Source organism: Phlebotomus papatasi, chromosome 3 (assembly GCF_024763615.1).
Source record: "Phlebotomus papatasi isolate M1 chromosome 3, Ppap_2.1, whole genome shotgun sequence".
Lineage (NCBI taxonomy): Eukaryota > Metazoa > Arthropoda > Insecta > Diptera > Psychodidae > Phlebotomus > Phlebotomus papatasi.
This window is the reverse complement of record NC_077224.1, coordinates 64853265-64872517: the sequence shown is the minus strand read 5'-3', so window position 1 is coordinate 64872517 and position 19253 is coordinate 64853265. Positions and strand designations below refer to the sequence as shown.

The 19253-nt window shown below is 33.1% G+C and overlaps 1 protein-coding gene across 1 annotated transcript in view; it reads left to right on the top strand.

Annotated features, from left to right (window-relative positions):
• LOC129805216 (neuronal acetylcholine receptor subunit alpha-7-like) overlaps positions 1-19253 on the top strand; it is a 122404-nt gene that overhangs the window by 51973 nt on the left and 51178 nt on the right. The window contains exons 3-6 of the mRNA XM_055852988.1: positions 8647-8786; positions 17178-17332; positions 17402-17582; positions 18077-18152. Coding sequence (XP_055708963.1) covers positions 8647-8786; positions 17178-17332; positions 17402-17582; positions 18077-18152 — 552 coding nt within the window. The remainder of the gene's footprint in view (positions 1-8646; positions 8787-17177; positions 17333-17401; positions 17583-18076; positions 18153-19253) is intronic.

The following is a 19253-nucleotide window of genomic DNA, read 5'->3' as shown; positions in this document are numbered from 1 at the left end:
GTCCTGCCATTTTATGTAAAATCGATAAATTTAGAACTGAAAAATTGAATTTATTTTGTTTTTTGTTAAATTTTTTCCCACTTTTCTCAGATTCCTTCAACTTTGAACACTTCGGAGAATATAGAATTTTGAAATTTTCGACTTCCGACTTTTATTCCTCGGTTCCTCTCCCAACTTGAATTTTTATTGCTTTTTCTCACGTTCCCCTACTCAACTTGGATTCTTATAGCCAAATATTCATTTATATTATTTTGTTTAGTGCTTTTGCTGATCAACAATTAAAGCACATGTTACTGCCAAACATAATAATATTAATAAATTATATGGTTTTCAAAATTTCAAATAATATCAGAATTAACTAATAATGTTTTTATCCTTTAAATAGCATGAATTAGGAAATTGAAGATGTATTTTCAATTTTAATAGAAGGGAACCGGATTTCGTCGGGGGAAATAGAGTCACTCTTGGAAAAACGACAATCCTTTCCAAAGCTTTCGGCTCGGTCTCCAAGCCTTCATCAGTGGTCGAATCAATTAGTAGCTTCCAGAGTTTTGTCTCTCAATTTGTCCAGGGAAAGTACAGGGCATAACAGAGGATGTGGGGGCACTTTACTAACAAAAACAATTCAATTTTTCTCTAGGAAATTTGGCAACAAAAATGAAAATTTTTCACACAATTCTGCTTAGGCAAGTTCTTTGTTCACACTGAAACTTGCCTAAGCAGAATTGTGTGAAAAATTTTCATTTTTGTTGCCAAATTTCCTAGAGAAAAATTGAATTGTTTTTGTTAGTAAAGTGCCCCCACATCCTCTGTTATGCCCTGTACTTTCCCTGGACAAATTGAGAGACAAAACTCTGGAAGCTACTAATTGATTCGACCACTGATGAAGGCTTGGAGACCGAGCCGAAAGCTTTGGAAAGGATTGTCGTTTTTCCAAGAGTGACTCCATTTCCCCCGACGAAATCCGGTTCCCTTCTAGTAAATTTCCCTGGCGTCGGTTTTCAATACAATTTCAATTTTAAATTTAAGTTTTAATAATACAAAAAATATGATTATTGTTTTATAATATTTGACCGAGTGTAAGGGATATTTCTTAAAAATAATTTTTCACCCGAGGTTTTTAATCTCTTTAAGGGAAGCCTGAATTGCTTTGTGAGTACAATAGTTCCTCCATATTTTGCTAGTCTACTTTCTACTCAAATAGTTTTTAACAGAGAACATATCAGAGATTAGATAGTTGAAATGCTTTTAACTATCATGGATATTCCATAGATACTTCCGAAATACCATACAGGACTGTGCTCTTGTTAGAGAAATTAGTGAAATTCCACTATGAAGTTCATTTCCAACAAAGACATGGGGTGTACAAGATCAGATAATTTAATTGATATGCTTAAATTCCATCTTATGGGAAATAATTCTCAGTGTCAATGACGAAAGTACGTAGTTTGAATCCCTCATATTCTCTTGGGAAATTGACAACTTTGTGGAGAATTTCTATACAAATTTCAGAAGCTGGAATTTTTGCTTTTTCAGGGGTGTTTTTTTTTCTTCCTTTTTGGAGTTTATAGAATATTTGCCATGGAAGAAATTGAGCACCCCTTAAGCCAGATATTTTGCCTCGCTTTTTTCACTATGTACTTTTCGAGCTCAATTACAATTTTCTCTCTTCTCTCACTGAGCTTTCTATTGAGCTTTCTCTGGCGCTCTGTGCGCACTGCCGGTTACTGTTTTGACCGATTGTGGGCGTGAGGGTGGGGCTGCTCCAAGCTTTTCACTTGCACTACCAGATACCTGTCGGATCGCACTGCGTGCCATCAGCCTGGATTATACCACAGAAAAAGCCCCTGGTCTGAGGGTATGAGGGATATGCAACAAAATCTACTGTAATTTGGAATTGTTTTCGTTTGTGTCCATAAAGCCATATCGAAAGCTTTTACGTTACTTTCCTGGGAATATGCTAATAACAACAGCATGTGCTTTTTTTAGATTCTCCCCAAAATCATCGTAGGACAATATTTTTTTCAGGATGGCTGAGAGATGCACAAGATATACTTTGGAAAGGAGAAAAAAAGCTCCACAGAGGGGAAATTGAATTTTTTCTACTGTCCCGCCAAAACCATTCGTGTGGAGATTATAAGCAAAAGATGGAAAATCTAGGGATATATATTCTGGTAATAATGATTTTTGCACATCGCTTGACCCATTTTTCTCGTCACAATGTATGCCATCGAGTATAGAAAAATAGCACACCAGCCATCATCCCCATCATACTCAGAATATCATTTGAGGGGATGCTGGAGCAGTGCGAACCTGTAGAGAAGAATATCATCAAAAATTCTAATTTTAAACTCACACACATACACACTCACCATCTGTCCCAATTACTTACGTGTGAATTATTTATTACATGTAGTGAGAATCACGCATTTTCAACGTAGGAAAAAGTGAAATAAATAAAATGTCTATGAATAAGAAGTGTTTTATTAAAACTAAGTGGATTTTAATTCATAGTCAATGATAAAGCTAGATCAGCTCATAGTTCTTGATGAAGGATAGATTAAAGTTGCTGTTTTAAGACTATATAAAGCTTGAAATTTAAGGATGCAATGTGAGAGTTTTCAAACTAAATAGGGGAAGGCGCGCTACCTTCGCACGACTCAAGCTTCGGACAATTCAATTCTGAATTCGGATCTTTTCTGGAAATTTGAGGCATTAAACTAGCTATTAAAATCTAATATTATAATGGGCCTATATGGGGGCCTATATTACAGTGGGCACTCAATAGGTCAAGTGGTAGAGCACTCGCTCTATGATGCAATTATCCCGGGTTCGAATCCCCTTTAGGTCACCAGGAATTTTTCTGACGTTAAAGGCGTTCGAATTAGCTTCACTGCACTTGATTCCACGTGGCATGGGACTGACAACCTCATCCCGTACAAGAAAAAATAATAATGCATGCAGAAATCCCCTTGCGGGAAGGCCTAAGTTCCTCTATGGAACGTTGTGCCAGCATTATTATTATTATTATTATTATTATGGGCCAAAATGATTTAAAACATATTGAAAAAATGAATTATTAGAAGCTTGAGTTGTCCGAAGGTAGCACGCTTTCCCCTACGGTTTTCGAATAAAAAACCAAAATATTTTTTTTAAAGTGCTATGTTGTTGTAATACTGAAGATTATGTAATTATATTAAAAAAAAAAACAAAAAAATAAATGAATAATAAAATTATAAAAATCTGAACTTCTACAAAAGTGGATTTAATCGGTTTAATACAACCTCTTTTCCCCGTTATTGTCAAAACTCGCATGAAAATTTCACTGTTTTTAAAGTTCCATTCTTAATTAAAAACTCAAATTAGGTTTTGCCAATCAGTTTAATTTTTACTCCTGATTTGTGCAGTGCTATGTATTCATTCGATAAATATAAAATATTTCATACACTGAGAAAAAAAAGAGGGTGCGATTAACATTTTTTCCTCATAACATTAACACTTTTTAGGTGTAAAAATATATCAACATTTTTTAATGTTAATTTTACACCTTTTTAAGGGTAAAAAGGGTAAAATTAACATGAAAAAAGGATAACTTTAACCCCTAATACACATAAAAAGGGTATTATTTACACCGATTTCGGATCAATACTGCAGGGTAAAATTAACATTTCTGGAATGTTAATTTAACTTTTTCGGATTTCTCTCAGTGTAGAATTGTTCCATTTATGAAGCATTTCATTTATAAATCTTATTTTATTAAAACTGATCGATATTAATCCGATAGGCATTTGGATAATGAAATAGAGTAATTGTAAGGCCAGAATATAAACTCTTGCATTAAAGCCACTCAATTATACAAAAATAGATTAAATTAATCTAACACAAGGATCAATTAACGGCAGGAATATCTTCTATAATGTTATGCAAAATACTAGTATAAGCCTAAATAAATTTATTTCAAGAGAAACTCTCAATGAAAGATTGTTTTGAGTGCCTGCATATTCGATTTAGAGCTTAACTTAGGGGACGTATAAAATACAATAATCTCTAAACGTAATCTTTGCATTTCATCTAAAACTTGAATAGAATGGTAGAAAAATACTGCCTAAGTGATATGTAGTCCAGAATATCTTTTATAATTTTACCAAAGGACATGATTTAGTCCGACACCATCCTCAATATATAGCAGAAACCAAGATATTTAACGTAGGGAGAAAATAATAGGATCACCTTGAATATATTAGTCCAGCTAACTTTAAATGTTTCTGCTTGAGTTTTGTGAAAACCGTTAAGGCTTTTTGTTTAACGGATAAAGTGGTATTTTAGTGTATTCACACCAGGGGGAGGTGGGGCTATTTTGAGCTGGGGCTACATTAAAAATGCTACTTTTTCTCGTATTTCTAAAGGAAGCTGGGTTTTAATCCTTTAAAGACAATTGGGTCACCGGTGATTCAAAACCGAAATTCTTCCTACGGTCATCTAAAATTACGCTTAGCCCTAAAAAGTCAGAAAACATTATTTTTTCTAAACGGTTAACGTAATGTAATTTAGGTAGACAAAACGATTAAGCATCTAAATTAAATAATGGACAGGTCTAATTTCATTTAGAAATGTGTTAAAAATTAGCGTTTTCAATGTAACTCCATCACAATGTAGCCCCAGATCATCCTATTTTTGCGCCAAATCTAAAAAATTGATACATTAACGAAATGTCTACAAATGCCAAAATCGGTTTAACGGGAAACGATATTAATGAGGTTATGTGTTATGAAAATTTATTTTTGCTACTGCGCCCCTGATATTGATACTTTGAACTTCAGATATTCTAAACGAGAGTCGTAGTGTATTACGAAACCTTTTACTTCTGCCCTAGGTTATAAAATTCGGCCCAATTGAGTATAAATTGTGGCGTTTTGTATTTCGTGAAGTTTGAGTCATTGGAAGGAACTTTTCATGAACATCACAAATAACATTCCTTATTCTGGATAAACAGGAAAGTCACTGATCACCATATTTGTGACTAGGAAGTTGCGACAAATACTTATTATATTTATTAAAAATATAAATTGTTCATTAAAAGTTTATACAGAAGATGAACCGAATGAACTTCAACTTTATAAATGGCTTAGCTCAGCTCATCGACGCTTTGGTGCTATTAAGTCCTGAACCTTGGCCAACAAAATGCCCCTTTTATAAAAATTGATCGGATTTGCAACCGGTGACCGCGCGATTTTTGTGACGATGCCGAATTTTTTTGAAACTGCCAATATATCTTTTATCGAAATTTTTGTATTCGACGGTTACAGAGGTCCTTCTAGCACAATCTTTCGGGAACTCCATTACATAAAAAACCATTGTCCTCGACTTCCGGTAATCATTCGAATGTCTAATATAAATTATCGTATGACCTTTCCCTCAAATTAGAAACGATCATTTAATTTGTTGATGAATTGTTCAATTGCAAAAAATTTCCCCTTACAGAAGCCGATGCCCATCGCTCTATCGATCTTAACTTATTTTTGAAGATTGGTAGGATCGTGTCCTTTTTGGGATTTTTAAGGCTTCTCATAAAGGTTTCTGTCCAATCTTAGTCTTATAGATGTTCGTGATATGTGCATCGCACGGACTATTTGCGAATTCGCTTTAAAAATAAAAAAAAAATTAAAATACAATTCACATTATTCGAAGGCATGAACGTTCGAAGGGAGAGTACTTTCCCCTACGCGTCATAATTTTTGTGATAAAGGAGTTACGAAAAACCCTTTAATGCAGTTCACTAGCGATTAAGAGACTTGAAATTTCGTACCGATTGCAATAATTTTTTATTTTTTTTTGAAATATCTTCTAATACAAAAGCTCCTGAAAAAATATTTGGATAATTCTCTATCGTTAGAAAATTCTCATAAGAATAACAATGAATTGATATTCCATCAGATTTTTCGTATTAGTAGTTATTTAAAATGTAAATATTTTGCAAATTCTTCTATTTAAGTCCTATATGATTTTCTTCTGACGAAATCTATTCACTGTGAGTTTGCTGGGCGAATTAATCTCCCAGGAAAACTCTTTCGGAAGCAGGTCCACCAGGCACCTCCATCAGCAAAAGCTCACCATTAATCTTGCTTTCAATGGCTGTAGCTTGGCAAAACCATCGTCAGATAAATACATCTCATTTATTCAGTATTTTCAAAAGACCCCCAGCCATTGACTTGTTCATGGACGAGCATCATAAATAAGTCCTGAAAATTGCGTGAAAATTAAATAATCTCTATTCTCCCAAGTCATTTGATTTCTTCGTTTACAGATTCATGCAACATCTTTCAACACTCAATTGCCATGAATTTAGAATGAAGGACGTTAGCTCATGAGGGGGTGATATCTGTGCAGAGGAAAACTCCCTCAAATCCTGAATTTGGCAGAAAATTGAAGGGTCATAGGATGAGATCAAAATTACATGAAATAGAGACTGGAATAGTTGGTGAAATGATGTGAAATTTTCCCTCGCACTTACGTGGTTTTGGGCAATTCTGTTGAGTATTGGCACGTACAAGTAACGAGCCTGGCTCTTTCGTGCAACATTCAATAGTGAGAGCCTCATATAAGTTAATTTTCACTTTTGATGGAAGAAACATGCCTTGGAGATTAAACATTACTGGGATGTTTCAAAATGCTTAGATAAGCAATAGCCTAAGAGAAGAAGCTTTTGGAAATTGTTGATGATCCTTAACATGATATTTCTAAAAATATTACACGGTACATATATTGCCAAGATTCAGAAAACAATTAAATTAAAATCTAATAATATTGAGTAATTATTCTCACTCTTAACTAACTTCATAGAATTTTCTTGAAGATAGCCTATTACTATAGACAATAAATAAGTTTTAAAATAAAACTTTAACTTTCCGAAACTTTATCATTTTCCTTTCCCTAATAAGTTACAATTTCATAATTAAACTAAACAAAGCATTATTAATGAAAATTATTGAATAATAAAAAAGGTGCAGTAAAGTGTCCCGGAAAAATACCCAAAAAGAACTTTCGAATGATTAACCCTTTACCTGGTCACAACAGATTAAAAGCGATTTATTAATCATTCAAAAGATTGCCTAAAATAGCTTAGGAGAAACAAAATTAATTTTTGGATGGAAATTAGTTATCTGTTTATATTCGGTTAATAACCGGTTCAGTTTTATCAGAAATTCCAAGACCTTTCCAACGAGTCTATACCTGACCCCATGCGGCTGAGAAATACTCACTCTGGAGCCTTTTTAACCTTTGACCTTGAAAACCCTTATTACACTGAGAAAAAAAGAGGGTGCGATTAACATTTTTCCCTCAGAAATTTAACACTTTTTAGGTGTAAAAATATACCAACGTTTTTTAATGTTGATTTTACACTTTATTAAGGGTAAAATCAACATGAAGAAGGGTACCTTTAACCCCTAATACACTTAAAAAGGGTAATATTTACACCGCTTTTGGATCAATAATGCAGGGTAAAATTAACATTTCCGGAATGTTATTTTAACTTTTTCGGGTTTCTTTCAGTGTAGGAATACTTCATTCATTTTTTCGTATAAGGACGAAATGTCTGCCTAGGTAATCTCTCTACGGCCCCAAATCGCTATCTTTAACCGTTTGGGATCTCTAATCGTCTGAAACGCGAGAATATGTTGAGAAAAAATGGGCTCCGCGGATGGAAAGTGGAAATTTTGAGGGTGAAAAAATCGAGGGATTGTATATACTGCTCTCTCTGTGGAGTTTGGGCAGTAAATATTTCTCCTAAATATCTTCTAAAATTCAATAAAAACTGTAAATTGTTTAGATCTGAAGAAATTTCGCGTGTAAAATCATTTTTTGTACAATTTTTCTAAGTGTACGAAAGTCTGCCACAGACATCTCCAATAGTAAGAATAATACAGGAATTTTTTGCAAGTATTTTGACTGACAAATCTATTTTTATCCTTTCAACGGGAAATTTCTCTCTGTGATCCAATTTTCCTAACATTAATCCAATTTTTAATTCCCCTCAGAGCAGGAGTAGAGATTAATCCATAGATAGGAAAATTGTAATATCGCTCGGGTTGTCACAAAGAAATTTAAAGATACTGCACATACGGCTGTGCAATAAGATTTTTCATTCTCATATGATAAGCTTATTGTGGAAATGGGATGAGATTGTAGAAGGGAACGGCATCCATTTCATTTAAATGAGATAATCTAATATGAAGTTCCACAAGTAAATTCTTCTTTCGTTAATCAGCATAATCAAGATAATTGTTTAAATAGACAAGTATTATATATACCATGAAACTCTTGGAAGTTGTTGTCATGAAAAGTGCTGGAGAGGCAAGAAGCGGAAATGTCGAATGGGATCACTTGAAGGAATGGAAGTTAAAACTTCCATTGAGCTGCCATTAGGCGATTCCACTTTGGATGAAAATATGTATGAGACTAAGTATTTTCTTTCGCTCCTTTTTTGGGTTAAAGATTGATATACTGTATGGTGGTAGGTCTTCAACCCCGTAAATTTCACATACACGCACACACTCACAACCGTCATACTCAATAACTCTCCATCTTACTTGCTATTCTTCCTTTAGCTACGTCCTTAATATGTTCTATTTTTATATCTTTTTGCAGGCTGTAAAGCAGGAATTCACGAAAAACGTCTTCTGCACGATTTATTGGATCCGTACAATGTGCTGGAACGTCCAGTGGTAAACGAATCTGATCCACTGCAGCTCAGTTTTGGATTAACACTTATGCAAATAATCGATGTGGTGAGTAAGATACTAAAAAGTCATAGCAATAAATTGCAGAGGTAATAAATCTTCTATAATGGAAGAGATAGATTAAATTATCAAAACTTATATAATTGTTCGCACTAAACGGATAAAAAAATGATAGAGCGTTTGCCTTATGATGCAAGTTTCCTGGGTTCAATTTCCCTTTAGATTTTCTAAATGTTCAGGCATTAAAGGTGTTCATGTTCAAATTTCATGGACGAAGAAGGATAATGTAACAAAAAAGTTTACTTAAGAGAAAGCTGTTTTTTTCCATGGGATGTTCGGTACATTTAATTCTTTATTGCTTGAACTCAAAAGAAAGCAGTTAATTCTCTATCTTTTCAGAGGCCAAATTCTCGAACGTAACCAGTCAGAACTGGTTACTATCTATTTCCTTTTTTTGATTTCCTGGTTAATCGAAAATTTATCCATAGTCAAAACTGATTATCTCGTACAACACTCCATTTTGTATTAATCCACTACACTTTTCCTTTTAAAACAGCAGGTAAAATTATCTTTATAAAATTAACTAGTAAAATCAACCAAAAACATACATATCTGGTTACGCTCATGAATTTAGACTCAGATGTTACCAGGCTAGAGAACAAACCGTGAGAGATAACATCTTTCCATCTTCTGTAACCCCCTCTAAAATAGCATTACCTCCTTCTCCTTCAACTGCATTCCATATTTTGGGTTTTCTCGACAATCAACGGTTTTAACGATTTCTCTCATTTTTTGGATATGTTTTGGAGGTAGTCTAACATAAGTAAACATTTCATCCGTAGATACAATAACAAAAAAATTTGTCATTTTATTAAATTCTTGGAAGTCAAGTTCAGTTGCGCTAATAAGGTCTACTTTACAACCAATTTGCTTGAATTTGGATATTTTGGAAAGATCTTAAAATTTCCAACACGACTGCATTGTTCACAATCGGAAATAAATCGATACAGTTCTCGGAAAATATTTATTTTTTTTATTTTTTTATTTATTGGCCGTATATATTTTTCAATTTAGTAGCCAAACGGTTAGAAATATGTGCATACGATCTGCGGTGACCCCCCTCCTCCATTAGCCTATGTCAAATTATTCAAAAGCTCAAATTTCCATACTAATTCTAATTTTGGAATGGTCTTCTGGTCATTTCTGAATCAGTTTAAATCGACAGTAATTTTTTATGTACTCAAAAACTACGCTAAATAATAACATAGGGAATGTGTACCAAATTTCAGCATAGTTGCTTTCAAGCGCGAAAATCTTAAGTTTGAAATGTTATATTCTTAATACAAATTGAATTTTTTTGTTAATTCCTTTTAAAGAGTTTAAATTAAAGAGTGTTTCTTGGAACCTTGTAAACAGCTTATCGTCTTTATTTTCTTTTAAATAATTTTTAATGAATTTTAAAATGAATAAAAATGTAGACATAGCTTTGGTGGCCTATTTCAGCCATCTTATTCTCATAATTTCTTGTCCTTCCGGAATTCTTCCAAAATCTTTTTCACATCATCTCGTTCGTCGAAGCGACAAAAAAATGCATTTTCATGCTCAAAAAATGCATTTTGTATGCAAAAACTAAAAATTCACGAAATTCTGAGGAGCAAAAGAGATGGCCGAAATTCCAAGCTGGCCGAAATTGCAAGCTGACCGAAATTTGGTACACATACCCTATGTATAGAGAAATATTTCGTGAGTTTGAGAATTCCGCAAAGCTAGGACGCTTTTCTTTTCTTTTTCAGAAGCTTTGTTTATACAGTTATAAATCACTAAAACACTTTAATGTTGGAACGATTTCAAATATCGACTTTCGGTTTTTAAGAAACCTCTGTCTCTATTTTAAAGCCCTCCAAATTGACTTTTCTATAAATTCTTCACTAGTAACTTCATATCTAGTATTTAGGGAAATATTAATCTTTTTATTATTTTTAATTAAGAGCTTGTACCTTTATTTTCATCAAATGAATTTTAAGATAATAACACATAGTTTTAATTAAATTTGTGTTTTTTTTTCGTCTAGAAGAAGATTTTGCTCACTATCAATGAAATGTGGGAAACATGTTTACAAAGCAAATGTTATTATGCGTTGCGCATTAATAGACAGTAATATGAATTATCCAAAGTTGGGAAAGTGGAAAAGAAGTTTATTTTAACCACAAACATTGCACAACATCGTTGTTCCTTTCCAAGTTCAGGAAGTTCATTTAATAGACTAAGAGAGAAGAGGCACCAAAAATCTGCTGTGCTGGACTTGTCTCCATTTATTTCCTGTCTAACATTGCAAGAAATTCTATACGTCAGACTTTTGGCGAGTTCAACCACAAAATTGAAAATGCCAACAAGTAGGTCATTCTGTTATTCTTTTTTCCTCTAACATCGCCCATCCGATTTGGACTTTTACGCTGTGTTCATCATATTGTAACTAAAGCTTTGGGTTTTCCCTTTCTTCTATTTTATCTCTTCTGTCCAATTTCTCATTTCTGCACTTAACATCCTGTTTGAGTGTTTCTGTTTTTGCGGACGGTGAAAAATACGTTTCCACACTTTTCTCGAGAACTTTGCACAACGTGCACTTTCTGATTAACGATCCAAAAAAAACTTGTCAACTTCTCCGTTATCTGCTAACCAGTCAGACTATATATCACAACACAATTCTCACGGATTTGTCTTTTAGCTGTGATCACAGCTTTTGTGATGCTGCGGTCTAGCCAAACAGCTGCGACCCATAGTATTCATCTGAAGATATATTTTCGAACAATTTTTAAAGTTACCTGCCCGATCTATTTTAGGGTTTCTTTATATGTAGAGCAACGGAAAAATATTTCAGACTGTTTTCATACAAGTATTAATCATCCTAATTTGAAATGTAATACTTTAAATTTAAATTGATTTTTTTTATTGAAACTTTTTCAGGAGTGGAGCTTGGAAATTTAAAAAGTACTTTATCAACACAATTTTCTCTAAAAAAATATTTTCAATATGTTAATAATTGAATTTCTGTTTGGTTTTTATAAAGAAGAAGTAATACCGTACACCTTGTGTGAAATATCGTACAGTATAAGTTCTTATAGTTCTTTTCCTTTTCGTAACCCTTTCAAGGCCGTTTTTTAATGTCTTTGGGCATTTTACAACCTGAATATTGTTAAAAATCGAAATAATATTGCATTTCAAGAAACAGAACAATAGAACAATTAGGAACATAACCTAATCTTATTAATTTCGAATACAAAATTATTTTAGAGTGTATCATATAATGCGCTGAACAGACCTATAGCTTAAACGAAAAACGGTCTTACGTAACTATAGGGTAAGTGCTTGGGTAAGTGTACCAAATTTCGGCATAGTTGCTTTCAAGCGCGTAAATCTTAATTGTGAAATGCAATAGTTTTTTAATACAAATTGATTTTTTTGTTACTTCTTTTTAAGCAGTATTGCTTGAAAGTTTATAGACAGTTTATCGTCTTGATTTTCTCTAAAATCAGTCTTAATATATTTTAAATTGAATGAAAATGTAGACATAGCTTTGGTGGTCTATTTCGGTTACCTTCATTCTCATAGTTCCTTGCCCTTCCAGAATTCTTCCAAAGTCTTTTTCGCATCATTTCGTTCGTCGAAACGACATTTTTTGTTATTTTCTTCATTGTATAATTTCTAGAGTATGCAAAAACTAAAATTTCATGGAATTTTGAGGAACAAAGATGGCCGAAATTGCAATCTGGACGAAATTTGGTACACTTACTCTATATAATCAAAATAATGATTAGACTACATTCCTCTCAGTGTCACAGTCTCCCACTAAGTCGTCTCTCGGCTTAAGTAGTAGGTCTGTCTAATGGTGTCTACACACTAGAGGTCAAAAATTGCGTTTTTTTTAAATTCTGACGTTTCTGCCCTCAAGGATAGGGGAAATTTTTCTTTAAAAAGGCATTTTTTAAAGAAAATTTCCCCTATCGTTGTAAGCAGAAACGTCAGAATTTTTTAAAAAAGGCAATTTTTGACGAAAATTGCTTCTAGTGTGTAGACACCATAAGGCATAAGATACAAAGCTAGACTACTCTGCTGTCTACTATTTGAAAATAAATTCCTTAAATTTCTTAAATTTAGCAGAAATTATATCTTGAATATTTTATTCTAATAGATTATAGATTGTAGATTGTGGAAAATATCCTGGGATGGGAAGCAGCCATGTTGAACAGGTAGCTCTGCATGTCTAATCCCTGATCCCTATTTCGTTTAACGCTCCTATCCAGAAATTGATTATATCACTCAATCGGATAATCTGGAAATCCTTAAGTTTCTTAAATTTAGCAGAAATTATATCTTGAATACTTTATTCTCGTAATCATTGTATGTTATTGAGTCGCCTAAAAACCTCCAATATACTTTTTAACTTTAATTCTTCATATAATCGTTTATTTTAAACCGCAAAATCATTATAGCGTTTAAAAGAAAACAGTTTTATTTTGCCCTTAGGAGTTTTTAAGGAAAAAAGCCAAATTAATTGTGAGTTCTTAATTACGTTTCTAGCATTTATATCTCCTTCCTTATATTTATCTACATAATCCTAAATCACTTTAGTCTAACTCTGTTCCCTTGGTTCTTTTTGACTTAAAAGTGATTCGAGAGAAAAATAAGATTTCTTATGTCACTGCAATGTTAATAATAGAAATTACCTTTTTTAATTTATCCTCACGGAAAAAGGCCAGAGATCTGTTGTGAAGGATGGGGCAGCAAGTGGAAGTTTTTAATGAAGTCATTATAAATTCGGAATGGACCCAAGTTCGTAGGAAGGATGGGATGCTGAATGAAAAGTGAAGATTAAATGTAGACAGAACAACCTTTTACATTTTTGGTAAATTGCACTCTCATGCCAGAAAGATATAAGTATAAAGGAATCCTTGTGCTAGAAAGTTGAGGAAGGATGCGAAGAAAGTCACTGAAATTAGAGAGGCGGAGGTGAAAGTGAATCTTTGGGGAAAACTTAATTCAATCTTAGTGAGGTTTCCGCTGAGAAAACTAGGGTGTCTTAAGTTGGGGTGACAAATAGTTCTGTATTAATTATAAATACATCGAAATTGCTGGGAAATTATTAGGAGACTTGCATGGAGGGTATAAAGATGCCTTATATTGTGGGTTCTTGTACCCTTTGGGAGCTAAATATCGTCAAATTGCTTGTCAAAAAGCTTTATTTTGGATTGCCAAATGAATTTCACTATTGAATAAAAAAAAGTCTAATTGTATGGGAGTTTCTAAAAGATATTTTGTTAAGAAACTTTGATATTGATGGTCTCGATGGGTGAAAGAACACGCCTTGTAAATGCTATTTTCTGTAAAATACTACAATATGGGGCTGGTGGAAAATTTTGAAATGTTATAGTTTTGTCAAGTTTTGAGGGAAGTTTTGTGAGTGGAAAAGTTTCCTTACACAAGATTTACAGTGTTTGTCCCCATATTTCTAGAAGGAATCCCCTTCGAGGATTCACCATCAATTGTCTCGAAGTGAAATCCAATATTCCCCTACGAAAGTTAATTAAACTTTGACACTCGAGAAAAGAATTGGTCCTAAAAGCGAGAGGGTTGTTTAGTGTAAAAAAATCTTCACATTTGCCATAAGGTCTAGGGACACAAGAATCAGGAAAAAAAACGAGAACCTCATTGTTTTAACTGTTTTTCTAGTTAGAGTTCAGTGATAAGTCTATGTAGCTTTAATTTATTTAATTTAAAATGGCAAGTAGCCGTGAAATTTATACAGGAAATTTAAGTCTAGAAGAACTAGGGAAAACTGGGGCACCACCAAACACGGGGTACCACCAAACACTGCGATTTTTTAATCGGATATTGGATATCAGAGGATAAGACCGATAGGAAGTTATAAGCACTAGGGATGCTTGTATACTGAAGGAATGGTCGAGATAGTCCAAGTAGTCTAGAAATAAAAATTAATGTTTGTTGGTACCCCGTGTTTGGTGGTGCCCCAGTTTCCCCTATAGGATTTAGAGTAAAGGTATAAATTATGACCTAATCTGACTGCCCAATAAATTTATTTAATAGAACCACTAAATCAGGAGTGTGTGGTAAAGTATATTACATCATCAAATAAATGTGCCTAAACTTATTAAGAAAAATGATGATTATAACAATAATATAATAGGGAAAATGTAATTCAAACTTGTTTCACGTGATTTGAACACCTTTGATGGCAGAAAATTTTTTGATGACCAAAAGGAGATTAGATCCCATTAGAATACTTGCATCTTAAAGACAATGCTCTGCTACTTAACACAATGCGTATCCAAAATAATGGCAGACTTTACTAATTTGTCGTGAAATTAATGTGCTGGACACACTTTTGACTTAAGCCGAGATATGTCTTAACGTAACTATAATTAAAATAATGATTAGATTACATTTTCATCAGTTTCTGACTAACTCGTATCTCGGCTTAAGCCGGGAAATGGCTTATTAGTTGGAAACTGATGGAGATTTAGATTTAATTAATGAAAATTTTTCTTTTACGTAAAGTCATCTCTCGGCTTAAGTCGTAAGGGTGTCCAGCACATAATATAACACCTTCATTAGACGGGCTTCAGACATAAGGCTTAGCTATATGGCTTAACTTCTTTTATTTCTTATCAGTCAAGATTTTTTGGGAAAATATGACTTAGCATTGAATATTATGGGTAAATGATCTGGTTAATTCTTAAAAATCAATTAAATTGGTTACTATTTCGAAATTTGAGACTTTCGGGAACTGGGTTAAACCTCAAGTCCGAAGCCGGCCTTATTGTGAATAATCCGATTAACGAAATGGCAGTCGTTCCAAATAGAAAATCAAAATCTATAACATCTACAACAGTTAATTTAGAAAGGTTTCTATATTACCCCATTGTACCGAATAGAACTTAACTTTTTTTCTCAACTTTAAATAATTTTATTCCATTTAAACTCTTAAAACTCTCAATCATAAACAATGCGAGACTAAAAATAAAAGCAAAGTTTAATACTTGTTGCATGTGAAACGTAGAATCCAAAAGGCCACAATCTGCGACTTAAGTATTGTTAAAGAGACAAAAATAGTGATTCCAAATAACCGGGTTTTTAGGATAAACGGTTAACCGGTTTTGGAAGGGTCTGAAACCGGATAACCCGTTTAAAAGTTAAAACCGGTTTTTGAGCAGTTTTTCATGACTTGATCTTTCAAGTAATATTTAACAATATTACTTTTTAATATTTAATATTTTTTTCAATTAGTTTATAACTTATTTATTTTATTGCATCATTTTGTATTTAAATTAGTTCAAGAAATTTCAGAGTGCAGGAAAATTACTGAGAGTTTTTCCAATAATATTTCACCGTGGAAAAGCTAGTGCAATGTAGCTTTCCGTAAAACTAACTATTTTTTCATACAATTTTTTTTTCTCAGAATAAATTGTTTAAAAACGTTGTCATTTTTGACAATTATTTATTAGGAAATACTTAAAAATTTTATACTAGATCTCCGAAAATGAAAAACAAAGAATTTTATAGAGAATGTTTTAACGAACAAACCGAAAGAGTTTTCCTCTTTGTTTTTAAAATCCTATAACTAGATAAATCTTGTTAAACTTAAAAGTTCAAAAAATTTTAATCGGGGAAGAAAAATTATATTCGCAAAAATATTAAAAAAAAAAAAAAACAAAAGAATATTGGAAGGATAGTACCAAGATTTTTTGCTATCTATATTCGCTATAAAGTTTTGTAAAATCTTGTTAAAGTATTGTCAAAATCATTCTGTTTTCAACAAAAAAAAAATTCAGATTTTTCGATCGGGAATGGTTTCTAAATAAAGTCAATAGAAAACTCTATAGAAAACATACCGATGCATAATTTCTGTTATTATCGCAAATTATTGTCACAATAGAGCACTTCATAGAGCACTTCGACCAAATACATCGTCGCTTGCATTAATAATTGTCGTAATTTCCTAATGACCTATATGAGCAGTTTTTGATATAGATTGTCAATATAAGATGACGAGTAATATACATTAATTGCTAATCCACGCAACAGCATCGAAATATACTGTTTTAGTTCTGGATAAAATTCAATTTCAAGAAGACAAAATCAACAAGAAGTATGGTCAAATGTTTGTTTAATGTGGACATAATCTATGACTGTACCCTAATGCTAAAGTTCAAGAACATCTTCAATAGAGTTAGGCTGTACTCTAGTCCCTGAATAAGTGTAATAAGGTATTGATTTTTTCTACCAGCAACTCAGTGGCACTACAAACACTCAATCTTCGATGAAACTTTAAAGAACTGAGATGCAGCACTCAACTCAACTCCCATACCTTATAAATAATTCCATTCTATCACCTCCTTTCTGTTTTTTTTCTTCCTTCTACAGGATGAAAAGAACCAACTCCTCGTGACAAATATTTGGTTGAAATTGGAGTGGAATGACATGAACCTGCGATGGAATACCTCTGAATATGGGGGTGTTAAGGATCTGAGAATACCACCGCATAGAATATGGAAACCAGATGTTCTTATGTATAACAGGTATTAACATATACATATGACGCGGAATTTTGGCCAAAACCAACTGACCGTACTCTGTGATTTGAACAGTGCCGATGAGGGATTCGATGGTACATACCCAACCAACGTAGTAGTTCGCAATAATGGTTCCTGTCTCTATGTGCCACCTGGAATTTTCAAATCTACCTGCAAAATTGACATCACATGGTTTCCCTTCGATGACCAGCGGTGTGAGATGAAATTTGGTAGCTGGACCTATGATGGATTTCAGGTCAGTTTGTCCATAGAAAAGCAGACATTTCAATCTCCACTTGATGCAGACAATAAAAACGACGTAGAGACAGGATATTGATGGATGATTTGAAATGCTGGCCAAAGTAGTTTGAGCCATCACTTCTAAAATAACATCAGATAACTGACCAAAGTCAAATATCAAAATATATCAAATGCAGCCACCAAAGTTTAAAATCGGATGTTATTGTAATTTTCTCATCCTACATTGCATAGCATCATGCGATATTTTTGCGCAGTTTCAGCAATCATCCCATCATCTTACATCACTTCTGAATATGCCCCTACCCCGGGCAACGACAACATGTTGCTACTTGCAATATTCTCAAAGGGCTTAATGAAACAGGAAGCGATAAGATTATTTCTCTCATCAGCACATTTTTCATCAATTGAAGAGCATCTTGGGGGAAAAATTCACTAACTAGCGCTTCAGTGAAAAGTCGTTAATCTCGATGTTTTCTTTCTTCCTTGTAGCTCGATTTACAGCTTCAGGATGAAGCAGGTGGTGACATAAGCAGTTTTGTAACAAACGGTGAATGGGATTTACTCGGTGAGTAGCTCAATAGATTACGTTACTTTTTTTCCCCCCAATTTTCACCAATCCATACTTCAATTTTCCTTCACTTTATTATTCTTCCTTGGGATTGAAGTATAAAATGATAGAAAGCATCTCATTGAGAGAGAAGTTTTTTTCTTTCATGATAAAAGAGAAAGAGATGAAAATGTTGCTACTTCTGCGGAAAATGCTGTTTAGGGTGCTAGAGGCTAGCAATGTCTAGCTTTTTAAAAGCAATTTATTTCACGTCATAATAAATTTTATGGCGAATGAGAAATAGAATAATATCCAGCTGTGAAAAATAAAAGAATAAATAATTCAAACATTTACTCTTTGCAATTGCTAACTTTTCACTTGTGGTTTGTATATTTTTAGAAACAAATATGTTGTCGTTTTTGCCAACTTATCTTTGTCAACTTATTTGAAAAGGCTAAATCCTGCTGGGATAGCACATAGGTAACTTACATCCCAAGTAGCAAAAATCATTAAGATTCTAGTGAGTCTGTTGATGTAGTCGTCTGAAGCAAACGTTAAAAAGACATACAGGAGGTCCCGGGTACGATGTCTGACTATTTAAAATGTGTTTCATTATCTGAAATGTAGACTTGTTCTCAAAGGCCTGGAATTTATCAACATGAAAAATTTCACTGATTTTCAAAAATTGGTTAATCGATTTTCCAAAATACAGGAACAATTCTGGTAATAATAATAAATTAAAACGATAAAATCAATTGAATTAATTTTATATGAGCTAAAAACTATGAACTAAAAGGTTTACCCAAATGGCTCAACTGTACTATTTTCTTAACATGCGAAATTTCTGGGAAATTATCACTAATATTGAGAGACAATTCATTTATTTAAAACATTTTGAACTGTCTATTATTTAGCTAGATATGATTCTTTCATTGCCAATGCAGTGCATTTCAATATTTAGACATAGGGTAAATGTCCTAATTCAAAACCATTTCCAGACACTTTAACTTTGACAGAAGATTCAACACAATAAGTTCATATTTTTTCTAAAGAGAATTACATAAATTTGCTCCTTGACTCTTCTAGAATGTTACTGTTTAGTGAAAATTCTTTAGATAT